The sequence below is a fragment of the Zingiber officinale genome, chromosome 9A (genome assembly GCF_018446385.1).
Source record: "Zingiber officinale cultivar Zhangliang chromosome 9A, Zo_v1.1, whole genome shotgun sequence".
Classification (NCBI taxonomy): Eukaryota; Viridiplantae; Streptophyta; class Magnoliopsida; order Zingiberales; family Zingiberaceae; genus Zingiber; species Zingiber officinale.
In genome coordinates, this window is record NC_056002.1 from 70,946,687 (window position 1) to 70,974,367 (window position 27,681).

Consider the following 27,681-nt stretch of genomic DNA (forward strand, 5'->3'; position numbering starts at 1 on the left):
TGGAATTATGACGGAGTTTCAAATTTATAGAATACTTGCATTTATTAATTTAACTAGTGTCCTTAGTTTAGGCTGTTATTATTTGGTCAATGTTGGATATTGCAACTCAGATGGATTTCTGACATCTTATTGTGGGCATAGGTATCACCTTAATGAATGGGAAGATCGTCGTCCCGAGATAGTCGAAGAATATTTTAACATGGAGCACTCTAGAGCTAGGAATGTTATTGAGAAGTGTTTTGGATTATTAAAGGGTCATTGCAAAATCTTCATTTTTTCCAATGCAAACCTAAGTTCGTATTATCATTGCTTATTGTTTGCTTTATAACTTGATCCGTAAATTCATGAGTCATGATCCTGAGGAGTGTATCCGTGATGAAGATGAACAAAGTGAAGATGACAGTGATCATGAGACTAAAACGGATTACATATGGACAATTGCCCCAACATACCAGTGGATTGCATTTAGGAATAATTTAGCACTCTAAATGTTTAACAATTGGGAAAATGAAGTATTTGATATGAAATGACTTTTATTATTGTGATGTTTGTTCTGTTTTCTATGCAACTTTGTGAAAACCTTTGGTGTACTCCTATTATTTTCACCCTAATATGTTTGATGTTTTATGTGTCATTAACTTTCTTTCAACCTGATTTAATATTCTTGTAATTCCATTGTTATGCTTCTTGTGACTTTGATATGGCCTGGATGGTAGGATGGAGAGTAATCCTAAGGAATCTATGTTAAAGAATGCAGCACGAGGAATAGGTAAAAACAAAGTTTTATGGACGGAAGAGGAGAGTTGGGCATTAATAACATGTTTGCAAGATATGGCAACCAATCATCTTTGGAAAATAGATGGAAGAGGGTTCAAGAACAACTACATGGATAAGATAAAAAGGATTACGATAATTACGATCCAAAAGTTGCCAACTTTCACAAAATATGTCGGTCACATTGAATCTAGAATCAAAATCTTAAAGAGGAAATTTCACGCTATCAATGAAATGTGCAGGCAAAGTAGTTGTACTTGGAATGATGTGAAAAGAAGATAGCTTGTGAAGAAACATGGTATCTTGAATGGATTAAAATATGTGTATTAGTCATTATTGGGTTTTTTTCCAAATTATAATGTTGTTTATGGATATGTTACACTCTTAATGATAGGTGTGTATGGCCGCGAGTTCCTTGACTTTATTAAATTGATTGTTATGTTCTTCTTTCGAATAAAATCACAATGATGCAAAAAGTCTCTATAATATATCATTCTCGTATTTTTCGAAGTTAGAGATGGTATATGGCAATGACAAAGCAACAGGCCTTGTTACGGAATATCCTATGATGGTTGCACAAAATATCATTGATGTGGATGCTGAGTTGACCATATAAAGAAGTTGAAGTTGATTCGATGCCAAATCAACAACCTTTTGTTACATTAAGTGCATCTCACTCTAAGGAGAAAAAGAAATCATCCGCTGACAAAGTTTAAAAAGCTTCGAAGAAGGCAAAGACTTCAGCTGTGCAAAATGTTGATTCTGACTTCAAGTTACTCAGTGATCTGGTTGAGGGATTTATGCAAACTGTTAGCTCACACCTTGAGTCAATGTCATCTTGGGTTCAAGGTAAATCCTCAAAAATATCACAAGTTCTTGAAATGTTGTATAAGAATGGGTTCGTTGGTAAGAACAAGTATAAGGCTTCTCAAGCAATTTGTGAAGATTATGTGAAGGTTGAGTTATTGTTCAATTTGGATCCCTCTAAAGTTGAAGATTTTGTGCTCTTATAATAGTATGCTTGTGATGATGTTGGATTTGATGAATACATTTTGCTTCTCCCACTTTTGTTTATTAATAGGGTCATTGACAGGAGGATAGGGCAATATTATCTTACGTAGCGAACACAACAATAGATGATTATTGTGTGTACCGTTGATATTATGGTAGATATTTTAATTATGCAAAACCATTGATAGAATTGTTGTGTACAAGTTAATATGCGAAGATGGTTTATTTTAGAGATAATTGTTGTGTTCTATTATGTCTTTTGTACGTTCGGATGAAGGAGAAATAGTCACCATGTTGCATTTTTTTAATAATATGGTTCTGTCCATGACTCTGTGTGATTCTTTTTGCATTGTACTTATAAGGATAAAATGAGAATTTTGACTGATTCACATTCCATAATTTAAGTCAAACCAAGCAACATTAATGGGAATAATACTCATTCCAATATCTATACCATGCACCATCAATCTAGCAATCATTCCCATTGTCAGTAACCCCTCAATCAAAACCCATTACCATTCCCATTGCCAAATGTATACCAAGCACCCCCTTAGTAGCTCACTTGCCCTTTTTAACCTCCATTAAAGTTTGTCTTGTTCGATACAAGCCAAAATGAATGCCTAAAAGGGTGACACATGGTTAGTATTGAGCAGCAAGCAGAAGCATAGTTAAACTCAATTGATTCAGATACAGATTTCCCAAGTTGAATCAACATTGGCAAAGGTTGATCTAGTCTTTCATGACAAATTGATTGTTTTATACAAGTAGACATACACAGTTTAGAGAAAGTAGAACTTCAAAGAAATTACCTAGAAATGTCTTAACTCCACTAGAAAATATTGAAATGTTGTCGAACAATTTATTTTGACAAATTCGACCAATCTATCAAACTCTTTTTTATATTAGCTTGAATCCTAGCGAAAGCAAACAAGCAAATGAGATGGTAACTGTTGTACTCATGAACTCTAGCTTAAATCCCTCACTCATCATAAACTAAAATTTGTTGGGAGATCATTGAAATAAATTGCCATTACATTGATCTAATAATTAGAACAAGCATCTCATCCATTTTTTTCAATGTTTTTCAAGAACTGACATTATTAATCAAGGGAGAATATAGCACCATTCTGGATCAATACCGTTTTAATTCCTCTTTTTCAATTAAACCTAATAATATAGAATATTATAAATAATTTATTTTAGTAAATAATATATTAATATCTAACATTATTTAATAACTATGTATCAATGTGTAATAGCATATTTATATAATTTCCAATATAGAACATATACATTTAGTTTTATGATATCAATAATGCTTTAAATCCTCTTTTCCAATTAAATATTATATAGAATATTATAAATAATTTATTTAGTAAATAACATATTAATATCTAACATTATTTAATAACTATATTTAAGTGTAATAGCATATTTATATAATATCTAATATAAAACATATACATTTAGTTTTATTATATAATATTTGATATTTTCAGAATATTTGTTATTAATTAATACCAAAACTAATATGATATTATTAAACTAATAATAACAATAATATGAAATCACTAAATATATGACTAATCTAATTAATTAATTTTACTATCCATTAATTAATTGAAGGGGAGCCTTGGCGCAGTGGTAAAGTTGTTGTCATGTGACCAAAAGGTCACGGGTTTGAATCCTAGAAACAACCTCTTGCAAAAAACAAGTAAAGCTGCGTACAATGGATCCTTTCCCGAGACCCCGCATGGCGGGAGCTTCGTACACCGGACTGCCCTTTTATCCATTAATTAATTAATTCATTATGATATTTCATTAGAGATAATATATATTTTTATTATGGTTGACAATCATTTGTGGTCTTTCATATCAAATTATTTAATATTTTGTTTATTTTTCCCAATAATTTCAATTTCACTTGTCCTTTTGATTTGATATAGCTATTGCTTAGATTTTACACCATTTGATCTCAATAATAACATTAGTTTCAACAACCATGAACAACATAAGTTTTGTCATATGACCAATTTTGATTTCAATCATCCAAAAGGATAATTTCACGCATGTTATGTAAGGAACTATAATGCTAAACACGCAGAAAGCGCAGCAGAAAAATTAAGTTCCTTTCCAGAAGATTCATGCGAAGGAAAACCACATACAAAGTTTAATGAAGGGAGTTATACCTTTAGTGTGTGAACACGAACTCTCGACAACTAGGATCTAAGCACGATCAAATGTTCGCGCCTCTCTCGGTATCCACATGAACAAGTCTTCCGTCCATCTCACGAACTCAAGAAGTAGAGAAGAAAATCAACCACAAGTTATGCTAGCAACCTCTTTGGAAGATCCGGCCAAGAGTGGAAGAGGAGAGAAGAAGAGCAAGAACACTCTAAAAACTCATCATGAAAATGAATCAAAACCCCTTTTGTACTCATCCATGAAATTGTCTTAATGTCTGAATATTTGTCTTCGTCCAATACATCCAATGCATCCAATACATGAGCAATTCAAAATTGACCACTCTTCCTCCAATACATGAACAATTCTAAACTGAACACTCCTCTTCCTTCAAGAATTCAAATTCATCAAATCACTCAATAAGTCTAACTCATTAATCATCAATCCAAATTAACTCAACGAGTCTAATTCAAATTGGACTCAATCCAAAAGTTGGATCTAATTGAGTCTAATTCAATGAGTCCAATTTGAATTAGACCTAATCCAATCCATCATATGAACCTATCTCCAAATTAACTTGTTCTTTGTATGTAACCCAATAGCTTCTTGTAACTTTGGAAATGTTTCTAAAACTATTTTAGATACATAAACAGTGAGCGGCATCTAGCAAGGCATCATTGCTACCCAAGTGACAAGAATGTCGAGATCTGACCTAATCTTTCCGTATCCATTATCTTGTATGACTCAATCCTTCTATCCTTGATATCTAAATTGATCAATAAGGCATAGACCATGTCATCCTCTTATTAATCTTTGTGTTCCTTGATCTCTAATAGGCACACTCAATTAAATAAGTTCAATATCGTATGTTGACTCATTTGAGCTGACCATGTATTCTTGTGTCCTACTAATCAAAAGGTCCATAGATATCGCTTCCATCATATGGAAGGGATAGATCCCATCTATATCACTCACATCCCTCTGCATAACTTATTGCATACCCAGTGATAGATTTTATAGTCCACCTTGTTACAGGTGACATTTGTCGATATCAAAATACACAACTCCTTATGTAGGGAATCGTAGTGACTTCAAGTCTAAGGACTATTCATATTAATAATTACTATGAGAATATTTATAACACTTATATAACGATCCATAAACCATCTCATGGCAAGTCAATTCAATACATATTCTCTAATATATACTCATGTGTCAACTTGATATCTCATATCCATGACTTGTGAGATTAAGTCATCTTTTGACCTACATGCTAGTCTCAACGCATTAATATTGTCCTTGTATATTAATGCTTGACTAGAAATGGTTAAGAGTAGCATTCTATATATCCACAATATCCCACTATCAATTCAACCAATTAATATGGTGTAGACTAGAACCTTCTACTTTAGGACATTATTATACTTATTCATTTGGCACTGAACTGAAGTAAATATAATAACCAACTTTACCTTTTATTAATAAGTAAAATATGATTAAAAAAGTGTCCTTATTAATCATCTCATAATTGGTACTAGGACTAATACTAACATGTTTAACGAAGTGAACAAGATAGAAGTCGTGGCAATATCTTCAGCAAGAGAATAACTAGTAAAGGAGAAACAAATTAATAAGTACAACTTTCACTAGATCACATAGTAATATCCGCAACTTATGAAAATTTGTCTACCCTACAGACATCACCCTCGTTACTATTTTATTCGTATATTTATAAAAAAGCATGCAAAAAAATATTTTGTCTAACAATTCATTTTAACAGTCAAAATGAATCTTTGCCATTTATGACAACGAGACTAGAATTGGTTAGGCAACTAACCAATTTACCAAATAACTACACATTGATTTTATGAGGAGAGAATTTGAGGACAAATATTTCCCCCCCCCCTATTGTTTATTACCAACAAGAATAATCACTTTATCCTTGATTTTAAAATTAGTATAATGCTCTAATTATATCACTTAGCTTCAAACTAGACAATACAATTACATTTTATCTGTCCACACTTGCATGCAATCTTTCACTCTTGGGTTTCTTAATAGATTGGTGACAAATAATGATGATTTAGGCAGAGATGGTTTGTTAAATACAGATTTTATTTCACATATTAAAAAATATTTTTCTAAAATTTTGAACTGGCAAAATTAAACGAACCAAACCATTAAAAAAATGGAATTTAGGCATTGAGATGAAATCGAATTACATTTGGATTGAACCCATCAGGTAGGCATAAAGATTAAGGTTACGTGGGTTTGAATTGGGTTTAATTTGTTCATTTTATGGTCAAACAAAATTTAAAATAAATTAAATTGGTTCAATCGATTTAAAATAAAATAGAAATTTTTTTAAGGAGTTAGGTTTTCTCTCTCCCCTCTTTTTCTCTCACATGTTTTCCCTCACCCAAGCTCTCAACTGAACACACCACATCTCTTCCCTTGTACGCACACCGGCCTTCCATTTAACACTTCATCTCTTCCTCCTATCTCCTCATTTCTCTTCTTCCTCTCCTCCAGCAGCCCAACAACAGAAAACAGCTAGTTCCTTCTTTCTTCTTCTTCACCCAACCACCAAGAGTAGCAACAGCAAGTCCACCAATTGTTGCCTTCTTCCAACCAGCGTCGATCACCACCGACTCTGCTACTCCTCTTCTCCTACCCTATTCCTCTTCTTCCAACAGGCATGAGCAACCTAACTGGCCATCACTCCTCCCCTTCGTGCGCCACTGACAACATCCCCTCTCATTTTTCTCTTACTACACCAGCAACACCACCATGCCTCTATCACGCATACGTGCAGCGATAGTTACCGACAGCACGTCCTTTCCTTCCCTTTCTCTTATTTGTCTTCTCTGTGTCCTACGCCCAGAGCCAGCCATCAACTGCCACCAAGGGAAAGAGGATCATCGACCCTCCTCCACCTACCTCCTTCCCCTTTCCTTCTCTTTGGCTTCCCTCCTTCCTGTTGCTTCAACGTTACAACCACTTCATTTAGCCGAGCCAAGAACCTACTTCCTCGGTTTTCGATCCTCTTGGTATTCTTGAATGAGATAATTGTTCGTTGATATCAAAAATAATAATTATTTTGAATTAATAATAATGTGTTATTTAGGTTCCATTGGCCGAGGGTTTCATATCAATGAAACACCTCTCATATCCTATCAACCGGAAAAATCATATGGTGAATTGTATGATATTTCATTTTAGGTTGGCACATTTAATTTAGAAAAGGAAAATAAATTTATTGTTCAATAGTAGGTCTCTTGTTTAGAAATGTGAATATATCAAGGTATCAAGATAAAAATCTATTTTATCTGCTTTAGAGTTATTTCTAGATACAAGATGGTTTGGAGTACATTAATGTGCAGTCATTTTTTACTATATATAGAAGTGGATAAATCTAATTTTTCATTTTCATATATATTTTCATATGTGTGAATAAATAGATTATATATATTTGTATAACTGTTTTTAAAAAGGGATATTAATATAATATTTAAAAATAGTGAAATGGATTTTAAAATAATTACATCATTCAGGGATAAATAATTGATATTCTTTCACGATGTTCACATGTTGGTTTTATATCGAGATTAAGATGGGAAAAATTGTTTTAAAAATTAAAATATATATTCTAAATTGTTCTTTGGTTGATACCTATCGTTATATTATTTGACCTTCAATGCTACTTGATGATCTAGAGGTAGATATTGTATAGCTCTTATCTCTAAACCCTATGATGATACATCATTAAACTAGAATATATTATGCTAAAAAGTTGATTTAGGTCAGTCATTCAACTAACTAATAAGATGTAAACTCAAAATACAATATTGTGATAAAAAGAAAGTAAAATGCAGAACAAAATACTAAAAATGAAAACTCTGAGTCTAACCCAAAGTAGTTTAGCACCCATAAAGCCCATAAGGGGTGTGGTAGCAAGGGATCACATGCAGTCAATATTTATTTATGTGAAAAGGCTATTATTATATACCATCATTGAGTAATTGGAGCTCATACGTGAGTTGATATTATTACACTCTAAGAACTCAAGCTTAGTAATGCACTTTTTAGTGGATTTATCAATAGTTAGTTTATTAAACCTATATCATTGGTGATATTTATAGATGGTGATTAAATATTGATAATTGAAGATTACCTTGATTAGTGATAAAAGATGATGATAATTTACAGTAATATTAGTAACTCTAAATATTAATAAATAATTGAAATGAAAATAGAAGCCGATTATAAGTATATTTATATAACTATATGTGTGTGTACCAACTAAAAAACAAAAGAATTTATGATTGTAATATATTATTTAGACATGTTTGAATTTTTAATCTTTTAAACAAAATTAAATTCATGCACATCTTTTCTAATTACCCACCCAGCAAATTTGTATTTATTTTGTTTTTTTCCTTAACCTCCAATTTTACAAGCAAAGACATCCTTTTAATATCATAGTTGGTTTTAGCTAGTAATCCTATTACTGAGAGATCTCAACCTGTTGATTCTTGATTTAATTTTATTTTAAGGTATTTTCGTTATATTAATATGATCTTTTGTTTTATATGATTTTGTTGTATTTATAGAAAAATAAGGGGAGCTTTAGCGCAACGGTAAAGTTATTGCCATGTGACCAAAAGGTCACGGGTTCGAATCTTGGAAACAGCCTCTTGCAAAAAGCAGGGTAAGGCTGCGTACAATGGATCCTTCTCCGGAACCCCGCATGGCGGGAGCTTCGTGCACCGAACTGTCCTTTTTTTTTGTATTTATAGAAAAAAGATATATAAATATAAAAATTTGCTGAGATTTCTTCATTATCTTGAGTTAGTAATTGTTTATATGACTTTTGGGTTTTTTTTATCACACAGTCACCATGTAGGGTATCACCATGTAGGGTATCTCCTAGTAAGTGAAAATTACAACCCTCGGGACATGACATGATTACCCTCGAGGCATGATATGGTGTTCCTAAGCTTTCACATTTTACTCGCAAAGTGACAATCTAATTTAATATATTTAATATGTAAATGGAGCACTCATAGAAGCAATATGAATACTTGCCTAACTATCACAAGACAAGTTCAACAATTGGAATTGTTGAACAAAAGCTCTTTGACCAAGTCTACTCAAAAGTATTACAATTAGTATTCCCCTTCAGCACTTGACCTCGCCAAAATGTTTGTTTCTTACTTATTCATGAAATCTAAGTTCCCTTCCAATAATACACAATGACCTAACCTGCTCCCAACATATGCAATAATATGATATGAGTCATATGATCAGAACCTTGATATAACAATCCTTTTTTCTGGAGCACTTGTGAGATATTTTAAGATATCTTAGACCAACATTCCATTGAGTATATCAAAATGATTCTAGATATTGACTAATTACACATACAACAATACATGGCCTTGCTGCTAAGAGAAAGTTAAGTTTTCCATCCAACCTATGATAGCCCACTAACATTATAGAAGAGCTATCATTCAACAGGCAAAAGATGTAAGGAGCATCAACAGGTCTAGATCCTTACATTCCTACTTGCTCAAGTACATTTAGGACATATTTTGTTACAACAACAAAATACAATCAAGTCTTATCTCACTAGGTAGAGTCGGCTCCATGGATCCTCCTACGCCTTTGGGCTCTATCTTCTACTATATATATCCTCTATATTTAAATAAATTTTATCTTATTTTATCATTGTTAATCAAGTCTTATTTGGTCTTCCTCTTCGTTATTTAATGTGTGTATTTATCATAATTTTACATTGCCTAATTGGAGTATTTTTTTGCTCGTTACATATTTGTATCATCATAAATAAGTAGAATTTTCCCTCAATAAGCGCAAAACTGACTTACTTTTTAATGTTCTCATTTCTTATTTGTCTATGTCCACACATTCATCTTAATATCTTCATCTTTAAAACACTCATCTTCTCCTCGAATGCTCAAGTCATAGCTTAACATTCAACTCCATATAACATAGCAGCTCTAATCGTCATTTTGTAGAACTTCCCTTTAAGTTCGGAAATAAAAATAAATTGTTCCAAGCTTGCAACTCTAATGCTAAGAACAAATCTCGATTAACCAAAACCTTTGTTGTGAAAATGACTTTGTTGATTATTGTTCAATCTAACAAGACTACATGTTTTGTAGATTCTTGAGTAGTAAACAATTAACATTATCAATTTATCATTCTTCAATGTTTCGAATGACAATACATAACACAAGGGATGATCACTTGGAATGACCAGCACTTCTTGCTATAAGATTTGCTAGATTATCAACTACCACATAGGTGCTAACCCATGTGAATTAGTGGGGGAAGATTCAAAATCATTATCAATCTCTAGGCAGCCTCATCTACCAACACATCATCTTTTAGAAAACATTAATGTTGTTTACATGTTATGTCCTCGTTATTTGCATTATTACAATTAGGTCTATAAAAAAAATAACAATCAAAAACATACAATCAGCTATGTATGTGAGCAACCTCCACAACACCTAAATGGAAAGAGCTCGCAAGAGTAATGGATTTATTAATCACGATTAGGGTTCGAGATCTCATGCCGAGCCGGTCGAAACTAGCGAAACATTTCGTTCTGCCTGCCGACCGACACCGACATGAACCCAGCACCCGTCCCACTGTAGCTGCAGAGGTGTCGCGACGCCCGCGACTGTGCCGGAGGGGGTCGCGACGCCCACGGCCGCACAGGAGCGGCATCACGGTGCCCACGGCCGAGCAGGAAGGGAGTCGCAACGCCCCCGACTACGAAGGAAGGGTGTCGCGATGCCCGCGACCACACAAGAGGGGTCGCGCGACCCCCATGGCCGCACTAGAGGAGTCGCATGGCCCCCGCGGCAGCACCAGAGGAGCCACGCGACCCCCACGACCGCACCAAAGGGGTCGTGCGACCCCCCTGGCAGCACAGGAGGGGCCACGCGACCCTGACAACCGCGTCGAAGGGGTCGCGAGACCCCAGCGGCCACGCCGAAGGAGTCGCGGTTGTGCCAGAGGTCGCGATCAATTTTTTAATTAAAATAATTTCCAGGGTGGATGGATGGGGATAATTAAAAAATGCTTAATTAAATCCTAATAAAAAATATTTAATTAATTAAATATTTTATTTATTTTAATTTTAAAAATATATAACAAATATTTTATTTTTTTATTATTTATTAGTTATGTTATTACTTTTTTAATAATCTAATTATCATTAATTTAAATAAATAATCAAAAAATCCTAATTAAATTATTCCATTAAAATATATAAAAATTAATTTAAAACACTAAAAATTCTAATAAAATATTATATATTCCTAAAATCCTCCATAGATATCCCGCTTAAGGGATCACGATTTTTTAGTCTTTTTGATTTATTTAATTTTTTATTTTTTAAATATCTATTTTTATAAATAAACTATTATTAATAATAATTATAAAATATTAAAAATTATTTCAAAAATTTTAAATAATTTTAAATTTTAATAAATATTTTATAAAATAATTTAAAATTTTTTAAATAATTTTAAAATTAAACATAAATTTAAATAATCTAAAAAATTAAAATATATATATAATTTTAAACATTTCAAATAAAATTTTTAAAATTAAAAATTTACGAATACATTTTAAAAAATCATTTAAAATTTTCAAATAATTTTATATTTATTTTTATAATTTTAAATTTAGTTTTGAATTTTTAGAATTACTTATTTTTTAAAATATTTTTATAAAAATTTAATAGGCATTATTTATGAGAAAATATTAAAATATAAATTCAACATCTCAAAATATAAACATCTTTAATAATCAAATATTAATACAAAGTTATATTTATATTCAAAAAATACCAAAACTATGCACGGAACGATACGATACTGAAACCGTATCGTTCCGGTCCGAGACCGAAATCTCGGCACTGGTCGGTCTTTTAAACCTTGATTACAATAATGAGATTATCCAAATAGAAATCAATCTTATTATGAAAACTTAATAGCTAAAATGCATCATATAGAACAAACCTAATAAACACTCCTATAATTTGGTACCTTGAAATTGCATAGAAATAAGACCCTGATTGCTGAAAATGAAAAATTATGAGAGAACATAAGAGAATAAGCTGACACATAAGTTTCTAAAAAGGTACATGACACATCAAAAAGTCTCTGTTAGTAACAATTGGCAGCCCATAAGTCCATAACGTAATGTGTCAATTAGGATTGATAATAAAGCCTGAACTCATCCTCTACACTATGAAAACAAGAATCATTGGCCATCCCCCTAGCTCTTTTCAGTAAACCTAATTCTTTTATAAGTATTGAGCAAAAGAAAGAAAAGCCAACATTAATAACTTCATCCTGAATAAAACCTATGAAATGAACTCCTATCTTGTAACTACAGGGGTGTGACAAACAAATTTCACAAAATATTTAGTCCATAGGCCAGTAACCATCGTTGAAGGAAAATGAAACAACAAGCAATACTATAATCATGCATATAAAGCAGAAGAAAGGAATCATGATTAATAAACAGAGAATATCTTACCGGAAGGAAATATAGTCCCTGACAAAGAGCATAACTGCACTACTAGCTGCCTGGCAGAGACTGATAAGGGAGAATCAAACCACAAAATATCAGATAAATGCTGCTGGCGAACTGTTGCATACAAGTTCAAAAGCCAAAGAGTTTGTCCGCTTGATAATATAGCACCATGCCATGAGGGTCCTGGCTAAAAATAGTACAAAAAAGAGGTTAGGAAGTACACAAACAAAATAACTATGAAGTTAGAGATGCAAACAACTATGCAACCTCAATCAATGACCGTTCAAACTTTTTCAACTGAACCACATCATGTCTGATACCGTATGTTACTAAATTTGATTTATTTCTGGAGGTATCCCATGAAATGGAACTATTTTGGAAGTTCCAGTTCAAAACCTGAAACATAAACCGCAGTGCTGCAGAGCATGCTTTCTCATCAGATATGCTTGCATATGAGCTCACTATCTTTTCAGTCACATTAAACGCAGCAGATTGAACCCAACAATAGAACTCCTGCAGATAAAAAAAAATGATGGCAAACTAACATACCGAAAAGCAATCGAGAAAGACAACCTAGAAAAGCTCGGTGGCTATGTACTTGTCACAATAATAGCAACTGGGTTTAAAATAAGGTTTCATGCTGGGAGTTTGGCCCCTGAATGGAATGGAACAGTTTCAGCATCTTACCATCCAACACCAGGTTTCGGCATGCATCAAAGCATGCCAAATGGATCTAAAAAAGTTTACTCCTTCATCTTTTTCCACTTAGGTTACTTACCTCTAATAGATTTAAACTTTATAGTAAAATATCATGCCTATAATTGGCATGCTTTGAAGTGTGATACAATGTGCCATGGGTTTGACTCATGTAGTCCCCCTTCCACTTGTTACTTTTAAAATTTCAAGTACATTAACTAGATAGTCGATTAAATTAAAATTTTGTACTACAATACTCAATTGAATTAATATGTTATACTATCATATAATGTTATACTCACCATGCTTTAACATATGATAGCATGCCAAAATGAATTCAAATGAGTTTTACTCATTTAATCCTCTTCTCGTTAGATTCTTCATCATGATAAGACTACAGCAATTAGATAGTTCAATTAAAAACGAGTTCTGTTGAATATTTTTCCTTCAATGTATTTTGATGTGAATTTAGATAGCTTTACTTCTTTAATTTGCTTTCATTTGGCTTGTTTACTTTTTAAAAATAAATATTAAATATTCAACTGAACTAGAATTTAAAAAAAAAAACAGTTACAAGCACCAAAACATGCAAACATGTGTTGAGTGTCAACACGATAAGATACTCACCTGCATAAGCAGAGCATGGTCAGCATGACAAACAAATGTGTTGGCTATACCATGAGATTTCATACTATGCATAACATTCTTAAGGAAATAGCAAACAAATAGTAAGGTGAAATCAGAAAGTTATAAAGACATTAGCAATAAAGGCGCTAGTTATAAAGAGAATCAAAACCTTCAGATAATTAGATTCCATTGACAAATGACATTGGGTGTGAAAATCTTTAGGAAGGCCCATCGGAGTCGAAGTTGCAGGTGAAAATTCAGATACCTAAATGAAAAAGGTTTAAACTCAAAAAAGTGGAGAAAGAACCAAATTATCAAGAAGATATACAGATGATACAAATCTAGCCAACAAGTACCAAGGACTCAAGGAAATTAATCCCTGCAAATTGCACATCTGATGTATGAGGTCCTAGAATGGCTTGCTTCACCTGAAAATATAGTCAGCTAGTCATTACCATTTAGGATAGTTGCATACATTAAATTATTATGACCTAATTCAAACTATTGCAAACAACAAGACATCTTGCAAATCAACACCTATTTATGTAAAATTCTAAAATTGCAAATCTAGCTTTTTAATCCATGTTATTTGTTATAGTTTTAAATTTCCAGGAATTTCTTAAAAAAACTAGATCTGAAATGAACACTATAAAATTTCTCAGAAAATTATACCTCCAAAAGTCCTAAAATATCAAAATATTATGATACCTTAGTTCTAAACATCTAAATCATATGTTTGAGATTAATAGCGCCAATAGTTATCATAGAATTTGAATAAATAAATAAAAGTCAAAGGACAATGCATATTCATTTCAAAGATCTATGCAAATTTTATGAGGTTTAAGGACGACCAAAAAGTGGAAAAATAATTGTGTTGGCATGAGATAATAGAAGACAGTACCAAAATAAGAGTCATGGAACATTGCAAGGAATTTAGTGACCTGTAATTATAAGCTTATGTTACTCAGACTTGGCTACGAGTATCTGACATGGATATGGATTCAAATGTCTGGTATGACTATTTAAAATCTTTTACACATGGTCAATACACAATGACTATTTGATTAAAATAATATACATTGTTGTTATGATTGTACAAAATTTGTTATCACATATATAAATTTGTTTTGTGCTTGTATTTAACAATTCTAAAGTCGCCATTCCTACCAATATGATATTATCAATTTTGTATTTTTTTGGCCATTTGATCTTGCTACCTATACCGATTTGAACAACCATGATTCCGAGTACTAAAGATCATTACAAACCATCCGACACAAGAAATAGTTTCAATCATAGAAAGTATAGTCATTTCACTACAAAACAATAGGAACTAATAGAAAAGTGTGACTAATCTTTCCTTCAAATGCATAAACCTAAGAGAATGAAAATATCGAAAAGCAATCAAAGACTCAGTCAAAATCCATACCTCTAAGAGAATACAAATCTTTTCAGCATCAACAAAATCAAACCTACAAGCAAAGAGATAATGTGAAAAGAAAATCACAAATTGAGTTTCATTTGCAAGCTAAGATAGTTAAACCACATCAAGTTGAAAAAAAAAAGGACTTGTCATTGCACAATTATTAGGAAGTACAACCATTGTTGTTGCTTGCAGCAATTATATTGAAATCCTAGTGAACTGAAAATAAATCAATTAAAAAAATTGAAAAAATAAAATACTCCTAGTGGTGATAGACATGAAGGTGCACAAGAAGTTTTACGATTCTTTATATAGGCTAAGAAGGTTTGGCAATGAGCTAGTAGCCTCCCTCTCTATATATATACATATATATCTTAGACTCACACATACACTCTATACCAGATATATAAAGTAACTATATACACACACACACTAACTATAAGATGAAGCATATCTATAATAACAAAGCTACATATAATTCACTATGTACATGAGGACAAATATGATTAAGGGACCTCAAGAACATAGTCTGCCTCAGTAAGATACTTGTCTAAGCAATCACTGATCGAAAATGGCAAAATTAGCAGAGTTGATAGTCATTTGAGTATAGGTACAGTCATTGCAATGAGGTAATAGAAATCACTGATGGATCATGAGGTATTTAGTCATTGATTGCAATATCAGTAGTGTATATTTGTGTTGTTATCTTTATTGATACGATAAAATATCATGCCACTGAAGCTGGTATAAGAGTGAGTCCTCTCTCTTTCTTTCTCCTATCTGCTAGAGAGAGAAAAAAGGGTGAAGGCGACAAAAAAAAGTAGGGGGTTATATTGCAACTTGCAAGCAAACAAAAATATGAGATAACAATATTATTTTGAAAAACAACAAAAAAAAAAGAATTATTACAAATCTAGAAGGAGTGGCAGTGTTAGAAAAATAATAGAACTAAGATATTTATCTTCGCCCGCACTCCTGCCACCCACTCTCCTCTCAGTCTCAAATTGAGTATTGTCAAGTTTCAAACTTCCTCATCAATTCTCATTTATAATTTTGATATCTTATCTACATGATTTTCAGTGAAATTTCAAACTTCCTTATCAATTTTCACCGTTCATTTGTAATTTTGTTATTTTTTCTTCATAATTTATGATCAGATAGTATTGCATATCTCTTCTACTATCTCTCTAGGTCAAGTTGAATGACTTAAATCAAACCCTTCCAAGTATTTCTCTTCTCTCTAATTATAGATGTCAAAACCCTAATCAAACGTTTGTCTACAAGAATATTCACCGTCATCCTGCCACTTATTCAAAAGATATCTTAGTCTTTGGTTGTCATTCTGCAGCAACCATACGCATGTTGAGCGTGCACAATGTAGCACTGCAACTCTGATATAGGAGTGCAAGAGAAAATCCACAGGTCCACTATGCTCAAGACTATCTAACTAATTAATGTGATGTGATGTGATATTAAAACTTTAAAGATAAAACTTTATATCTGATGCACTTCTTTGCTGCTTATCCTTTTTCTTTTGCTAACCTTACTACTTTATACATTCATCCTACTAGTTATTTCCCAAACTACCATCCTATTTGTCTTTCATCTAGACTTACCAAAGGCATGTATTCTAAGTGTTATCAAGACATCAGAATAGCTTTAGGATAGGTTTCTACTGACTTCCATAAGTTCCATTCAGATAGTCAGTGTTTATTTTATTTTGGCATTTTACGGTGTATTTCTTTCAGATATTAGTTTGTATGGTTGTTTAGTCCTTTTCCATTGTGAATGTATCTAAATAATTTATATTTGAATATAATTTTGGGTACTAAGTTGTTTTCATTATTGTGGTAGTCTGATTAAATATGGGCAATTAATTTAATTGTGTTTACCATCCTCGTTTTAACAGTTGAGCTGCAACTGCAGACACCTTTAATTGGACGTAAGCATCAGAAGCACTTGCATGCTCCATAACATAGTGTAGACAGAATCTGCAACAGAATGTTGTGAATGGTACAGAATTATAAAGGATATGGAAACATTAACTTAAGTTTCAAACTCATAACAAACAGAGAATACACTATTAAGTTTTTCTTATTCTCATCTGTAAGCATTCCCCACTCTCTAATTGCAGCATCACCAATTGCTCCAGCAGCTTGAAATTTTGCAGCTGGCAATTCAGAATTTTCTTGAAGAAAAAAAAAAGAAGAACATAAATAAAAACTTTAATAAGCTACTAAAGTACAAGAAATATTAGAAAAATCTTATAGAGAAAATAGAAAAATTCTTTGGCATGTCATTTCAATGATTGATTGATTGCTACTAGCATATACACAAAAGCAAGATCATTTATCTAGTTAATCTTGGTGGAATGATTGAGGGGGAGATTGTTGGAACCCCAAATTATGTGGACCACAATTTTTATGTTTGGTCAAGTAAGTTTAAATTTGGCCTTGCTCTGTTTTAACAAGTGTGCCTAGGTGTGCAAGAACTTAGATAAACACACAAAGACAACCCGATGACTCAAGGTCCGATAAAGTACAGTAAAAGGTGGTATGGGACACCCAAGGGACTGAAAGGGGAAGGAGTATTAGGGACAATGAGACTTAGGACAAAAGACACAAGCGAACGAGTAGGATGACATAGAAAGGAGCCGATGGACTTAGTACATCTGGGGTATGAAAAGCTTGGCGGAAGAGTACTCTGATGAAGCAAGAAAGACACACAAAGAGTGAGTCGGAAGGGCTCTGTGCACGTAAGGCACGAGAAGCCGGGAGAAAATCTATGCATGGTAAGCTGAGTTGAGTGAATTGTACTCGGACCGAGGGTAAACTCCACTTAGGCAAACTTGATCGTAGTGGACTTGAGTAGGGAGGTTTGAAAGATCGGAACAATGTTTTAGTCGACCAGATCTTCCAATCGATCTTCCAGTCCATCGAATAACAAGTTCAGGCACCCGATGCCCACTAGTTTATCCTTTCCATGTTTGAACAAGTTGATCGCGGGATCAAGCGGCCTTTTCGGATTAGGTGACCAAAAAATCGAGATCGGGTGATCAAACAACCACATGGGGCGTGATCCTGGAGATATGATTTGATCGAGATCAAGCGATCGAAAAATCGAGATTGAACAATCGAAAGGCAACGTGGAACATGATCCAACGTGGAGATCTGACTTGACCAAGATTAGGCGACCGAAAAGCCACATGTGATGTTATCCAATGTGGAGATCAAGTGACCAAAAAATATTTAATCGGCAAGAAAAGTTGTCACACCAGTGGAAGCCATGAGAGACGATTTGTTCGTAGATGAGGCCGAAAACCGAGTTAGTCATTTTCAATCAATCGAATAGGGTTTTTAATCCACCGAACATACCACATCAATACTTTGACCAAATCGAGACAAAGGCTATAAAAGGAGATCTGGAGCTCGAGATACGACACTCAAAGTTAATTGTTTTATTTATTGTTTCTTGTTGTACTCCTCTTGTCCTATTATACTATTACTAATTAATATACAAACAGGTTTCTCCATCACCAGCCTTTTATCGAAGAGGAGAAAGTAGTGGACAACGTTATGCATAGGCCTTGGACTAGCAAAAAGAGGGTTGTGAACAAAGTAAACTTCTATGTCCCTTCTCTGCATGTCTTATTTATTCATTAATGTGTGTGTGGCCTTGCTAAGTAATTAGCAAGAGAAAGAAAGTGATTTAGATTGCAGGTACATTATTCACCCTCTCTCCTTCTAGCGATCCCATGCTTCCACATCAATACATACTTCCACATCTGCACCATCAGTGGCGTAAAACTCAAAGTTCTCTGATAGCAGAAACAAGGAGCTGACTTCTCACATTATTTTCCCTCATAGCCATTGTGTTCATTGTTGTTCTTATTAGCTCTAATCTGCTGCTATTTGTAGTCAAGTTCAGACCCATGACTAGAAAGAGCCATGCTCGCGCTATAATATACTACATATATGGTACTAGTGCTAATTCCTACCCATATGTTACAAAATCTGAATCCAAATCAAAACTGGAACCATGTAGTCACAAAAAGCTCAACATCAGGATAGGGTATATAAAAGTATGATGGTTGATTAATCAAACAAGGTAAAACAATATTAAAAGTAAGAATAAAATTATCAAAAAAATGAAGAAAGATAGAAGATAGCTATGATTTGACGGCAATCCATACTAATTTTTCTTTATGAATCACTTTGATAATTATCATATTCAACATTTTACATTGAAATTACTTTACTACGTTACTTTACATATAAAGGGCAGCCAAATGTACGAAACTCCCGCGAATGAGAAGTGCATTACTATTACATACAATAATAATAATGTCAAGGAGAGTAAATTCTTTAATAATTGATGTGATGTAACAAAAATTTTCTAAACTTCATAGATTGAAGTAATATGAAAGAGAAGGTTTATATATTTTCTCCTATTCTAATTATTAGATCGGTAAATATATACACTATTCATTTTGATAGGCTGACACTCATTATTTATGATACTTGTGGTATAAAATTTGAATGCATTAGTTCTTTTATGGTTACCATGGATATAATCCCCAAGAACAGAAAAGCTAGTCATTACTAACATAGAGTGGCATAGAATGATGATAAAAGCAGGAGTGTACATCAGATAAATCTTGCACATATCAATTAAGATGATGTTTGTTAACTAGAAAGTAACTAATACATTATCACCATAATGTTGTACCAATGAAGATAGTACACAATTTATATTGAGTAAACCAAGAAAAAAATGAATGTTATCAAAATTGTAAAAACTGATAGTTCTGAATAACTAACATGAATTAAATATTCATATGATTGTTAAGGTTTCCTCAACCTCAAGGCCATGTCCTAAGACCCTCTTAGAAGATATGAAGCGGAAAAATGCTTAATCCTCTAGACCAAAAAAGCATACAATATATAAGTATTTTTCAGAAACAACTAATAATCATCATTAAATCATATTTGTCCCAACTAAGAGGTTCGCTACATATGCCTCCAATGAGCTCTATAAAAAGCTATATCCCTAACAATATAACAATCAAGCCTTAATCCGTTAGGTGGGGTCGGCTATATATGCATAACAATATTCAAATTAATTAAATCATTTTTCACTACATTAATTTCTTTGGTCTCCCTCTTTGGCCATATTCATTACACCTTAGATTCTAATTGATTCAACTCTTATATAACAACACAACCAAGTCTTTATCCCACTAAGTGAGATTGGCTATATGGATCTTCCTATATCATTGGGCTTGATTCCCTATTATATCTCCATCCATATTTAAATTGATTCGACTCTTGTAACTATAGAGTATGTTGAAAATCTTTGAACACCTAATTGCTCTCAAATATTTTTTTTTATTTTATCCATGTCAATAACTCCATTTTAGCATGCTCGTCTATATTAAGTTTTTTGTTCATTATATTTCCTAATAGTTTAACATTAGGAACATGGAAGGTTCTATCACTCTTATAAACTATGCTTTTAACATAAGGGAGATATGATGATCATATAAGATTCCAAATTTTCCTCTTTATTCCAATCACTCATTTTGTATCCTATTAATAATGTCTTCATCAATATCCACTTCTTGTTCTATTATAGATCCAAAATATCTAAAACTCATAAAGAATAATGACCTAAGGAAAGTGTTGCCACTATCAATTCTTTTCTTAATAGTAAAACTATATTTCATATATCTAATTTTCATTGTACTTATCTTAGAGCATCTAGTTTCTAAAAATTTTATGCGCAATTCAAACTTCCAAAAGAAAGAATTAAAACAACCCAAAAATTAACTAGAATGAGATTGCTGGGCCATCTTACATGATGACAATCTATTTGACTTGCATACTCAACAGAAGACTGTCATTTGGGTGACAAACTTTCAGATATGTAGGTACAAGCTCATGCAGTAGGCATACCTAGAAAAGTGCATGATATATGCTTTGCCATAAAGTCAATATGCATAAATTAGTGTCTTTCGCAATTCAACAAGCTTCATCATAAATTTTAATATCACTAGATGAATTACAATTGTGATGTAGGATATTTTATCCATCATGACAATATTAAATGGATACATACCAAGTATGAATCGGCAAGCCTGGAATGGCATTGAGGATTGCCGCAGTGAAACAATAATTTTCTCTGCTTCAGTTGGATTCATGTGCATCTGCAAGTGCAAAAGAAAATAGACAAGACAGAAACAAGCTTTGCGTCACAAAACTAAGCCCAACACATTGTAGATGTAGGAAAAGAATAATTCAAGGTAGCAAATAAACATAAAAAGTGCATCAAATGCACAACGCTACTTATTAGAGCTGTAGCCAATTACATATTGCATATGCCTGATAAAAGAAGATTAAGCAGAGAGCAAATTAGTAAGCTGAAAACAAATTCACTTATTTAGTTTAGGCTATTTGATAAAAAAAATAATTAAAAAGATAAAGCGATCTTTTCCAGAAGTTCAGGATAAACAAGGAGAGCAAATGGAAGTATAATCATGCAGAAAACGTGAAAACGTGACGATGAGTTATACGAGAAGATAAGCTCCTCGAAGTTACATATTACAATCAAAATGACGTTGAAAAGGTTGGATAAAACCCAGCAACGTACAAAACATTGGCTCTTCAAAAACAAGATTAAAAGACAAATAGGCGACCTACTCATGTTCAGATACTTTCAAATGGACAAGTAGAGAACCTGGATCATGGAGCAAGCCTGTTCAACTGCAATCATGGTGGACCGAAGCTGGGACAAATCCGGAACTGATCCTGGGAACCCCTGCATTGCCTCTTGTTTTTCAACTCAATCTCGTCCGATTCTATTCTCTAGGGTACTGTGTGTGTCGGATTGGGAGCGACGAGGAAGAGACGATCAAAAGGAGATGGGGATGCAGGAACGGGAGTGAGCTGCGAGCTTTCTCAAAGTCGGCAGATAAAATTGTGAGGAAAAGGGAAGCGATCGGAGGGCCTGGTAGCCCTTCAAGCCGCCTTCCCCCTGTGTGTGCGCCTTCCTGGAAATGAAAAGAACACCTGAGTAAGGGGAAAATTCATTTCACCCCAAAAATTACTTCTGTTTAACACCGCCGGCAAAATTAAAATTAAAAATTCCGGACCCTTAAGTCACCTAATATTACGTGTTATTTTAATTAGAGTTGAAAAATGAACGGATGGATGGCAAAAAAACAAAACAAAGATGAGATAAGATTTTCGGTCCATGAAAAAGCGAATTAGGAGATAGATCATTCATAATTATAATTAAATTGTGATCGTGATCTAATTATAATTAATTGTAATTATTTTTTGAATTTATCATCTCCATCAAATTATAGTTTGAATCTGAACGGGTTGTCGGAGGTCGTCGAAAGTGGACAAATGTCCATGTTGTCTAGTGTTGAGCAGGGGTCAGTCTCCGGACAACCTCCGATCGTCCGCTCTGATCCAAATATAACCTGATGAGAACTGAATTCAGGGAGAGATCGTAACTAATTATGGTCGGATCACGACCATGATTCGATCGCAATTGTGAATGATTCATCCCTGCTCTACTTTTTGTGGACTAGGAAATCTGCTCTCGAAAAGGATTAAGTTATAGACGAGTTAAGTCAAGCCAAGTTTTATGATATTTAAATTTATTTGATAAAATAATCAAGTCAAATCAAATTGAGCATAAAAAAAAATAAATCATTGAAATAGTTGTTCAAGTTTAGCTTGATTTTTTTTTACAAGCTTAGTTTGGTTTAAGTTTTGTTTGAGTTTAATTCGTTTAGATGTTATCGGCTTTCAATTTAAGTTTGTTTAATTATTTAAAAATTTTAAAATTTTAAGTTTGTTTAATTGATTATTAAGCTTGGTATTATAAATTTATTTGTTCATTTTAAATATTATTATTTATTTACCATGTGGTTAAAGGTTTTATTAATAAGCATAGTTCATAAACCGGAAGCCCTCACGAATTAATGTAATTGGTACTTATATGAATATTTACTCCAATAAATTTTAGGATCAATTCTAATAGGTGTAAAATATCTCTCACATGTAAAGGGTTCTTATAGTAAGGTAAAATCCATCTCATAATTTATTTATCTGCATCTTGTATTATGGGATCGATAATATTAGATTACTCCAATGATTCACAAACTTGAAATTTTATTTATTTCATTCAATTAATAATAATAATAATATAAAATAAATAAACTTAAATACTAATAAATTTAATTCTTTAACATTTATGAATAATTTATAAATAAATTTATTGATTAACTTGACAAAAATTTAGTTGTATTTTTCTTTAATAAGTATAATATATTAATTTATAAATTTTATAATATTAAATTATTCGACATTAGTTTTATGTATTAGATAAAGATTAAGTATACAATATTCTTAATTGAGCTTAATAAAAAAAGGTTAAAATTGATAAGATTTTTAATAAATAAATTTAAATAAACTCAATAAATAAATAATTAAATTTGAACACAGCTCCTCTCAACTCGTTCACACCCCAAAAGTCATCAACACAAAATATATACAGAGAGAGAATTGCTAGGCTGCGGTGCATCTCCTGCGGTTTCGTGCGGTGGCTTGTCCACGTCATCCGCGGAAGAAGAAAAAAACAGCCGCGTCGCATCAAAAAAAAAAGCACCGTCCGCGAGCCCTAGCCACCTTCCTCTCCGCGAGCCACGGCCCTCTCGGCGAGCGAACTCCTCTCCGCGAGCCACCGCCCTCTCCGACCCTAAACTCCTCTCCGCGAGCCACCGCCCTCTCCGCGAGCGAGCTTCTCTCTGCGACCAGCCACCTTCCTAGCCGCGAGCCACCGCACCTTCCTCGCCGCGAGCATCCGCGAGCCACCTTCCTCTCCGCGAGCAGTCTCCTCACCGCAAGCCCAAGCAGAAGCGGCCAGACACCTTCCTCGTTGCGAGCCACCGCCCTCTCCGCGAGCCCTAGCAGAAGCGCCGGCGCCTCCCTCTCCGAACCCGGGAGAATCCGAGAGAAGCAGAATCGCCTCTCTCCCGTCCTGCCGCTGCGAGTCCTGCCGCTGCGACCTCTCCCCCGACCTCTCCGCCGCGAATTTAACAATCAAACATGCACTAGGAAGCCCAGCATCCCTCGCTGTGAAAACTACTGGTTATTGCATTTGACAGTAAATGATTCTCAAGATTTATTACTTCTTTCCCAACCTCATGCAAATATAGTTTTGGCATACTTAATGGTTGCATTTAAGTTTTTTTCTAATGGTTTTTGTTATTGGAAAGGTTGGTACTGATGGCCTCATGACATTTTTATAGGATGGTAGCAATGACATTCCTTAGTCCTTACCGCCAAAATTTGTTATATGTTATTCTATTGTTCTATTAACGATCTATCAGTTATTTGAATTTTCAGGCCGAGAAGAATGAACTTCGTGAAGAGAAGCAGAAGCTGAAGGCAGAAAAAGAAAGCTTAGAGCAGCAAATCAAACTTCTGAATACAAGGTCTAGTAGCAATGCTGCTCACCCGCCCGTTATACCTACCCCTTTCACAATCCCTGGTCAACCTGCTGGGCACAAGTTAATGATGGTGATCATTGGTTACCCTAGCTATCCAATGTGGCAATTCATGCCCCCTGCCGATGTCGATACATCACTGGATGCTGATAAATGCCCACCTGTTGCCTAAGCAAACGAACGATTAAAAAAAACCAAAAAGTCTTAAATCTGTTAGAATTGCAGATGATTTCATTATCAATTTAAGTTGCCGAAAACTTCAAGGGCATGCATATTTCAGCTTTATGCCTTTCCCGTAAGATATAGATTTCACCCATAAATAAATTACTTATCTCTGCATTTGGACACGAGTCCTTTCCTATCTCTTGATGCTTATTTGTGGAGTGAGGCAATTCAATGTGTTTATTCTCGTATAGAAATATACTCGGGTTTGATACCAAACTGAACATTTGTTGCAAATCAGGAAGCGTTTTGGATCAAACACCAGGCCGATTTACACGTTAAACATCCAAATATGAAATTACCAGAAATCTAGATTTCACAAGTTGAAACTTTAACGTGGGAACAAACTATGGTTATTTGCATCAAAATAGAAAACAGGGTGGGGGGCAACTTAAATTGCACAATTGCTAGAGTTGCTCTCGAGCTCTTTCTTAAGCTGTTGGGAGAAGTCATCATTCACGTCGTCGTCATCCCAATCATCTGTTGCACGACTTCTTTGCCGCCTTCTTTCTCATCATCCCATTCTGCAATGAGCACAATACACATGATTAATATCAATAACCCTAGCTGTACAACTACAATATGGTTCACATTTCATTACATTTTAATATCTAAATTCACCATGTCCACTATTAAATAATCAAGCCCAAAATCAAAATGTACATTTTCAATTTTTTTTAAGAACGAACTGTTCCATCAAGTCAGATATGAAGAGATCATAAACTATTTCATCAGGATCAGAAAACTAAACCTTGTTCGCAGACAACATATTGAACAAAAAAGAGAAGCAATTCAGAGTTTGACATTTGTCAAAATTTTAGGGATAAATTTTAGCAGATGAGGTGAGTAAAACAAGGCTGGAAGCTACGCATCCCCTTCGTAAACAAATTTTATATTCTCAGAAAGGAACTAGACAGTAGCTAAATAAATATCCCATTTGGAAGTAACAAGAAGAATACAGGCAATCAAATATGGTTTCCAAGACGCATCCACTCAATTCCACATCCACAACTTAATTCCTAATGAACTTTCTGAACTTATTCTGCATGTAGAATTTTACAGGTGACGTTAGCTGCTAAATACAAATCTCCTAAACATATTCAAAGATGGCAATGGTGTAAGGAAGGAAGGACATCAAGTATAATCCCCAGCTGCATCAAGTCACAAGGCTTGCCAAGAGAGTAGCTTGGGACAAACCAGTCCCTTGTAAGAAGCTAATAGTGCTAGACACGAGTGAAAGAAAGCAAAATATCAATATCAAAAGCCATGTAGTGAACTGGGCATCAATAAGCGAGGACAATTCTAACTTTGCACATTCTCATTTTTATCTCATCACTTACCAATAATGTTGGCAAGTCAAGTATTGAAACCCTACTCCAGAAACTATCATGCACATTCTCATTTTTATCTCCGACCTCGCGGCGGAGAGGTCGGGGGAAAGGTCGCAGCTGCAGGATTTTCCAGAACAGTGCGGTAGGAGGGGAGAGAGGCGATTCTGCTTCTCTCGGATTCTCCCGGGTTCGGAGAGGGAGGCGCCGACGCTTCTGCTAGGGTTCACGGAGAGGGCGGTGGCTCGCGGCGAGGAAGGTGTCTGGCCACTTCTGCTTTGGCTTGCGGTGAGGAGACTGCTCGCGGAGAGGAAGGTGGCTCGCGGATGCTCGCGGCGAGGAAGCTGGCTGGTCGCGGAGAGGAGCTCGCTCGCGGAGAGGGCCATGGCTCGCGGAGAGGAAGATGGCTAGGGTTCGCGGACGATGCTTTTTTTTTTTTGATGCGACGCGGCTTTTTTTTTTCTTTTTCCGCGGATGACGTGGACAAGCAACCGCACGAAACCGCAGGAGATGCACCGTAGCCTAGCAATTCTCGATATATATATATATATATATATATATATATATATATATATATATATATGTCAAATGGTTTAGAGTGTTTTTTATTAACATGAATAGGAAATAGGATTGTCAATTTAAAGTGAATGATAAAGTAACTAATGATATTTTTCATTTATGGAAGTCATATATTCAGAAATGCAGAACTATATTTACTCACTCGAGTTACGAATGCAACTAGCTTACCCCAGCTTGAAGTAACCCCCGTGAATACTGTAACACCCACTAAGCTTTTAAGATAAATAAGAGAATGATGAATTTTGCCTTAGAAAAATAATAAGAAGTAAGTTGAAGCAAAAAGAAATAAAGTGAAATAAAAAGAAAAGGAGATCAAGGATTGAACCTTGAACCTCTTATACTATAATAGATAGAATTAATTAGTAGAAACCAATTAGGATAGAGAGAAGATATTGATAGCAAGGAAAGGGAATGCATGATAAAGATAGGAGTAAAGATCTAAGAAGAGAAAGCAAGAAAAGAGCAAGAGAAAGGCAATTTGCCTTCCTCCCTTCCTCTCTCTTTTCCCTCTCTTGCCGTGACCTTAAATGAAGAATGAAGGGGATTCATTCCCCCTTGTTTCATCATGAATGATGAGAATAAATTAGAAAATAAAATAAATAAAATGAAATAGAAAAAAAAAGGCTAAGGGAGAAGGAAAGCAAAAACCAAGTTTGCTACCTCTTCCCCCTTAACATAAAAGAGAATATGTAAAGGGAAAATTCTATTTTCTCTCATTTTTCTCATTCTCCCTCTCCCTC

At 34.1% G+C, this 27,681-nt stretch overlaps 2 protein-coding genes across 2 annotated transcripts in view; one reads left to right on the plus strand and one right to left on the minus strand.

Annotated features, from left to right (window-relative positions):
- Positions 1–22,378, minus strand: part of LOC122019262 (exportin-4-like) — a 41,349-nt gene extending 18,971 nt beyond the window's left edge. Inside the window, exons 1-9 of the mRNA XM_042576751.1 lie at positions 22,028–22,378; positions 21,410–21,497; positions 17,372–17,480; positions 17,185–17,283; positions 15,299–15,341; positions 14,226–14,297; positions 14,039–14,134; positions 12,943–13,059; positions 12,550–12,733 (exon numbers count right to left, since the gene is read on the minus strand). Of these exons, the coding sequence (XP_042432685.1) occupies positions 12,550–12,733; positions 12,943–13,059; positions 14,039–14,134; positions 14,226–14,297; positions 15,299–15,341; positions 17,185–17,283; positions 17,372–17,480; positions 21,410–21,497; positions 22,028–22,114 (895 nt within the window). The 5' untranslated portion in view covers positions 22,115–22,378. The remainder of the gene's footprint in view (positions 1–12,549; positions 12,734–12,942; positions 13,060–14,038; positions 14,135–14,225; positions 14,298–15,298; positions 15,342–17,184; positions 17,284–17,371; positions 17,481–21,409; positions 21,498–22,027) is intronic.
- Positions 22,379–23,226: 848 nt separating this feature from the next.
- On the plus strand, positions 23,227–24,984 carry LOC122019263 (transcription factor bHLH104-like). The gene is made up of 3 exons (XM_042576753.1): positions 23,227–23,238; positions 23,876–24,469; positions 24,712–24,984. Exons 1-3 carry the CDS (start codon positions 23,227–23,229, stop codon positions 24,982–24,984), a joined length of 879 nt encoding a protein of 292 aa, XP_042432687.1.
- Positions 24,985–27,681: the final 2,697 nt, after the last annotated feature.

What these genes read in the sequence shown, in the direction of transcription:
- LOC122019263 (XM_042576753.1), top strand. An exon ending in ACTGGTTATTGCATTTGACA is followed by an intron (nt 24,470 to 24,711) that starts GTAAATGATTCT and finishes TTGAATTTTCAG; the next exon opens with GCCGAGAAGAATGAACTTCG.